This window comes from Vombatus ursinus, unplaced genomic scaffold, assembly GCF_900497805.2.
Source record: "Vombatus ursinus unplaced genomic scaffold, bare-nosed wombat genome assembly UNPS02014838.1, whole genome shotgun sequence".
Classification (NCBI taxonomy): domain Eukaryota; kingdom Metazoa; phylum Chordata; class Mammalia; order Diprotodontia; family Vombatidae; genus Vombatus; species Vombatus ursinus.
Genome location: NW_020954616.1, coordinates 489039 through 496024, shown reverse-complemented (window position 1 = coordinate 496024; position 6986 = coordinate 489039). Strand labels below are relative to the sequence as shown.

Genomic DNA, 6986 nt, shown 5'->3' with positions numbered 1-6986 from the left:
AGGAAGATCTTTTAGTAAGATATTGCAAAAATCTAGGAAGGTAGTAAGTAACAGGAACCTGCATAATGGTGATGGTGGTAGGGACAGAAAGAAAGAGATGATTGTGGGAGCTGTTGTAGAGATAGAATCCATATAAACTAGTGACAATTTGGAGAGGCATATGAGAAGTATAGGAGAATGAAGGGTCAAAGACAGCAAAGTTTCAAACATGGGAGATAAGGTGAATCATGGCATTATTGACGGTGATAGTGAAATCAGGGAAAGGAGTAGGTTTTTTGGGGGAAGATAATAAGCTTCATTTTGGGCAGAATTTGAGGTGCTGGTGGAACATCCAGGTAATGATGTTCTTTTGCCAGCTGGAGGTACAGTTAGAGCTCAGAAGAAGTGTCAGACAGGAAATTTGATAGTCATTTATATAATGGTGAGTGTCTACTGGATAATGAATGAATGAATGAAAAAAAAATCACTTATTAAGCCCTTACAATGTGCAAAGCACTGCTTTCAAGGAACTCACATTCCATTTAAAATTATTTTATTTATTTCATTAAATATTTACCAATTACATGTAAAAAACTTTTAACAATCACTTAAAAAAATCTGAGTTCTAAATTCTCTCTCCTCACACCCCTTCTTGAGAAGGCAAGCAATTTGATATTGACTATACATGTGAAGTCATATAAAACATATGTCTATATTAGCCATGTTGTAAAAGAAAACACAAAATAAAATAATAAACATAAAGAAAATAAAATTTAAAAAATATACTTCAATCTGCATTGAGTTCATCAATTTCAGGAGCTCACATTCTAATGGGTGAGACAGTACATATGGAAAGTTTTACCTGTGTCAGATGGAAAGGTCCTTAAGGGGCAGTGGAAGAGCAGGTAATAAAATAGTATCTGTTTCTAATGTTGAACCATTTGACAATACCAAGGACTTTGGTACCCAGAATTTTCTTGTCTGGGTCTTTAATAGCTGTGGCTGTAGCACCCAGCAGAGCAGTTGCCCAGCTGCATCTCCACAGGATCTGCTTTCCAGGATGATGGCTGAGGGCACTGGGCTGGAAGCTTTGCTATTTCCAAGGCTCTTGGGCTCCTGGGTTGTTTCCATTGGGGTCTGAAGGGAGATGATGGTCAAGGTTGTGGTAGTGGTTTGACTTGTTGCCTCCTATATCTCTCCCAGGGTACCCTGTTGCCTCAGTTAGGCTAGGTCACCTTGCCCTATGGGTAGCAGTTCAGGTGACTGTCCAGCCTCTCCTCCAAAGGAGTTGCTTTCCCAGAGGGTGACTTTAAGGGCTGACCCAGAAGTAGGACTGGTGGCCTGGGGGGCATCTCCGCTCCCAGGGCTCCCGTGTCTATCTTCCTATTGGTAGCAGTTGGTCATAGGGGCTGGTTTGGAAGCTGGTCCAGTGGTTTGAGGGCACTACTATTTCCAAGGCTTTTGGGTTCAGGGTCCTGAGTTGTCTCAATTGGGTTTGAGATGAGATGGTGGTGAAGGTGGTGATGGTGGTGATGGTTGATTTTCCTGGCACGTACTGCCTCCTGTCTCTCCCTTGTGGTACTCTGCCACTTCAGCTAGGCTGGCTTGCCTAAAAAAAAATAAAACCCGAACTCCTTAGCTTATCCCTGAAGGCTTTTTATAAATTGGTCTCAGCATTGTTTTTCTTTTGCATTTCTCACTGTTTCCCTTTGTGAACCTCTTGCTTCAGGCAGACTATCATGTTACTGACCCTAACAGAGCGTGCTCACCCTTGCTCCAGTTTCCCATGCCTGTCACCACTTTTTGGTTTATTCCAAGCCCACCTCCATTTCAAGGTCCAATTGAAAGTTCTACTTCCTCTGTGGTTTCTCCTGACCTTTTCAACCCACACTGACCTTCCTCTTCTCCAAAGTTTCAATGGACTGATTGTCTCTACAACCTGAGAATTATTTAACTTTTTATGGTGAACCGTGTCTTCCTACATTAGACTGAAAGTGCTTTGAGGACAGGGTCTGTGTCTTCTCAGAATCTCTCATAGGCTATTGACTGAATGTTTGTTGTTTGACTGATTGACTTTGATCAATTTATACAATCTGTACTTCCCACAGAATTAAGAAAGCAAAGAATAGGAAGTGGTGTTCTAAAATCAGGTTGGTCCAAAAAACATGGCAAAAGCTTAAGGGGGAGAGGTAGACTATGGTGATAGTAAGGATTTTATTGAGGTTATTGACTAGAGAGTCCAAATCTGAGAAAATATAAAAAGGGCTGTCATTCTTATCTTTGTAATTTCCTACATCTAACAGCCTGGTACATAGTATGTACTTAATAAATACTTGTTGAATGAATGAAGTTGGGCAGGGGTGACAATTGTAGCCTGCTTGCGTGAATTAAGTTCTGATTAGGGTATAAAGCTGTTTTAGAGGATGGAGATAAAAAAAGGGGGAACCTCAAGCTTGAGATAATATATCTGATTTATATAGCACTTTATAGTTTGTAAAATATTTTCCATTTGCAGTAGGAGTGATCGGGAGAATTCCTTGATCTGATGAACTCCCATCATGGAGTTCCCATGGAGCTGGGCATACATGTAGGTTCTTGCTGCTTTGTGGATCCAGTCGCTATTGTTGTTAGGGTTGGAGGGGTGGAGAGGGAAAGAAATCCCCTCTCCTTACTGGAAGAACAAGGGAGAGCTAGTGTTGGCTATGTCCTGACAAAGAGGTTCCCTCAAAAGAGGCCAGAAAGGAAGAGAAAGGGAATAAGCATTTCTAGGGCGTTATTATATGCCAGGCATTGTGCTAAGTGCTTTTACAAATATTTTCACATTTGAGCCTCACAACAACTTTACTGAAAGCAGTCTTTCCTCATTCCTAATAGTCCACAGAGAGGGTGGCTGTTCTTGGCTCGGTATCCAATCCTCCAGGAACAGCTCACAAAGGGACACAACTAACCATGAACCTCTGGTCATGCAGGTCCTTCAGCCAGGGTGGACAGCACATACCCAGCTCCATGGGAGTTACCCCAGTCTAGCAGATCAAGGGCTTCCCAGTGATTATTACATTTCACATAAATTACCTCATTTTATCCTCCCACAACCCTGTGAAGTAGGGACTGCATTTATTCTTATCCCCCATTTTACAGACAAGGAAACAGAGGTGCAAAGAGACTTGCCTATGATTGCAGAGGCAGTAAGTGTCAGAGGTAGATGCTTAATTCAAGTCTTTTCCAACTTCTAGGTTCATTTACCTTTCCAGTGCTACCTTGATGAAGTCTAACAACACAAAGGTGAGGAGAAATGCATGGCTGATGCAAAGAAGCGGAGGTCTTTACAGTTATGAAGGCCAAGGAAACATGAGGCCAGTGTATGCAAAGGCTTACTGATAGGATGTCAAAGTCTCTGAAGGGGACGCTTTGCCATGAAGGGAAGAATAAGAACACGTATCAGGTTCTGTAGTCACTAAGTAAGGTGGAAATGGGTCCTAAGAATCCTAGTCAATAGAAGCAATTAGAAAAGATAGTGGATTTGAAAGAATGAGAAGAAGAAAGAAGGCAGTCCATTGACCCAGAGTTGGCATTGCTCAGGGAAGAGAAAACCAGTCCTCCTCCTTTTCTCACTGAATGGGTAGGAGTAAGAGATGGCAAGGCATCTAAGTGAGAGTGCATAGTGAAGATTGGGGGAGTGGGATGCTGAAATCCACAGTAGCCTGAAGTCTCCACGGGAGAATGATGATTTCTGGGCCCCCTGCTTCCATGGACTCCTCAATGGGGGAGCAGCTTCCAGTTCTTCTAAATCCAGTTCTTCTAAATCTTCTAAATCTCTCACCCCCATCAGTTAGTTTAACAAAGTCATGTTTCTGAAATATATCTTGGCCCAGCATTGAGGAGGTACTACTTGACTTAGTTTCTGGGTGTGAAGACATTTCTTCAGCAGTAGAACCTAGATATCGTGGTTTATTTTTGAAGAGCTGGTGAGGATAATATCCGATGTGCAGAGTTTGTTTTTATCCAGCTAGAAAATTTGCTGGGCTTCCTGTCATATAGAGGGTAACCTTTCCCATGGAAAAGTCTGCCATCCTTTTGTTGCTGGAGTGAAAAGGCAGAGGGAGGCAGATATCATAGGATAAGAGGATTAAGCACTGGAAGGAACCTCAGCTCATCCAGTCCACCCCCTTGTTTTATAGATGAGGAAACTGAAGTCTGGAGAAATGAAGTGACACTCTTGCCTGGTTCCTTAAATGAGTTTGTCATAAGCAGATGTTTCAAGAAGCATGGCTGCTTTCTGCTGAAAGGAAGAGGAAGACACATGGAATATTAACAGAGAGCAGGAGCAATATAATTCTGACCCCACTTGGCCCTTCATAGCAAGAGAATATAAAACAAGGATAAACGCATAGACAAGTGGAATGTATAGCTGAAGAAGTAAAAGATCAACCAGGAAATGTGTGATTGGAAAATAAGATCAGCTGGTCATGTAGCCAAAACAGGAGGGGTCAGATAGAAATCAGATGGACAGTAGACTGGAAACTCAGGGCCCTCTGTTGATTTAAGTTATTTTATCAACATCTCCAAGTGTGTTCTGGTGAAGTTAATGAATCTCTTCACTTCTGAACATTCATTTCAATTGTTGAAGACCGTTTTGGTTACTGACTAACTTGCTTTTTCAGTTCTTCTATGAATAAATTCCAAGAAGATGAATCTAAGACTGGGGAATTGTGGGCTTCTTAAGACCTCAGCACACTGACAAATGCACTCTCCATCAACATCATAGATTGCCATTGATCCCATTTTATAGATGGAGAAAGTAAGACTAGAGAGGGGAGATAATTTATCCAAGGCCATATAATAAAATTGAGGCTAGCTGAAGAGTCTATTTTCTTCACCAAATTCTCTAGATAACACTGAGGGTAGGGAAGAAAAGGTTTCTTTTTATTTTGCTTTTGCTTGGGGGATTTTTTTTTTTACAAAACTTTCCATCCTTCTTTGCAATATAATTGCTGAGGTTGCAGCATGTATAGTTTCTCAACCTCCTTTCCCAAAACTGACCCCTGTGATGATTCTGTGGACAGTTTCCCTCAGTTCACACAGAACAGATTTCATAATCAGAAGCCCTTCCCACAAGATGATATAAATATGGGTCGTATGTAGTATATTGGGCCTACATTGCATTTAGCCTAGAAGGTGGAAATCTATAGGTACTTCACAATAGACATTATAGACAAGGCAGCTAGTCCAATGGAGAAGCACCAAACTTTGAGTCAGAAAGCTTGGGTTCTAATTTTGACCCACTCACTTATTATCTATTTGACTTCAGGCAAATCATTTGCCTTGAGTGGCAGTTTTCTCATTCATAAAATGGAGATAATAATTTTTGTACTACTGGCTTCACAAGAGTGTTGTGAAGGCCAAATGGGGCAACGGATTTGAAATATTTTATAACCATCAATAGATAATACTTCGATAATGGGATTCTGGGAAGATGGTGGAGTAGGTCAGACATTTCCAGGCTCTCCAATTCTCCTCCACAAACAGAATATCTTCACGAAGTGAATATAGAGCAGCAAAAACAATGGGGTAAAGCAGTTGTCTTCCTAAAATGACTTGAGAGGACCTCAGAAAAGACAGGACCTTCAGGGGCTGAGGTTTAGCCTGAGTGAAATGTAGACACCTACAGGCCCACACTGAGTCAACAAACAGCAGGCCTTAGGGCAGCTCCATCAGGAAGCAGACTAGGCCTCAACTTTCACCTCACTCAAGGGTTCAAGAAATTATTTCAAAGCCTCAGGAACTTTCACCTCACAGACTTCATCTAAGGAAGAGCAGACAGTTGAGTGGAGGAGGATTGAAGGAACCTTTGCCGTTTCTGGAAGCTAACCCTAATGGTGCTGACCAGACCTGATCCCTAGCTGTGGTTGTGGGCAGGAAGGAGCAATGTCCAGTGAGTACAGTTGAGCGCTGGGGATAGATTTCAGAAAATAAAAGTAAGGAGGACCTGAGGCCTAGGGCAACATTATCCACAACTCAAGATTAAAACTTGATTATAATAATAAACCGCTAAAAATAAAATAAAACAAAATAAAAATGAAAATGAGTAAGCAAAGGAAAAAGAACCTGACCACAGATAACTACTTTGGTGTAAAAGAAGATCTGGGTTCATATTCAGAGGAAGATAATGAGGTTAAAAAAAGTCACTCTTACCTCAAAGAGTAACATCAAATGGTCACAAACTCAAAAAGAGTTCTTGGAAGAATTTAAAAGGGAATTCAAAAATAAAAAAAGAGAGCTCAAGGAAAAATTAGGAAAAAAATAAAAGCAATCCAAAAAAAATAAGAAAAGAAAGTTAGACAACTGGAAAAAGAGGTTCAAAATCTTAAGGAAGAAAATAATTTCTCGAAAATTAGAATTGGGCAAGAGGAATTGAATGACATTATAAGACACCAAGAAATAATAATAAAAAAAAAACTAGAGAAAATAGATGAGAGTCTGAAACATCTCATTAGAAAAACAACTGATCTGGAGAACAGATTGAGGAAAGACAATATAAGAATTGTCAGACTACTTGAAATTTATGATAATAAAAGAATCTAGATACAATATTACATGAAAGTATTAAGAAAATTGACCTGAAGTTCTAGAACAAGAAGGTAAAGTAGAAATAGATAAAACATACTGTTCAACACCTGAAAGATTCCAGAAGGAAAACTTACAGGAATGTCATAGCCAAGTTTGAAAACTCCCAGGTTAAGGAGAAAATACTGCAAGTGACAAGAAAAAAAATTTTAATACTGTGGAAATACACTCAGGATTTCACAAGACCTAGCAGTTTTTACTCTAAAAGACTGTAGGTCTTGGGACATTATATCTCAAAGAACAAAAGAACTGAGTTTGCATGTAAGAACAATTTATCGAGCAAAGTTGAGTATAATCCTGAATGAAAAAAAAATGGACATTTGACAACTGAAAGACTTACAGGTATTTGTAACAAAAAGACCAGAACTCAATGGAAAATTTGT

At 40.1% G+C, this 6986-nt stretch overlaps 1 protein-coding gene across 3 annotated transcripts in view; it reads right to left on the bottom strand.

Moving 5' to 3' along the window:
* Positions 1-746: 746 nt before the first annotated feature.
* Positions 747-6986, bottom strand: part of LOC114026372 (SLAM family member 9-like) — a 44395-nt gene continuing 38155 nt past the window's right edge. The window contains exon 8 of one of the 3 annotated variants that reach the window (XM_027840058.1): positions 747-4258. In XM_027840058.1, the coding sequence (XP_027695859.1) occupies positions 4208-4258 (51 nt within the window). In that variant the 3' untranslated portion in view covers positions 747-4207. The remainder of the gene's footprint in view (positions 4259-6986) is intronic. The other 2 variants (XM_027840060.1, XM_027840061.1) reach the window with 2 other exon arrangements.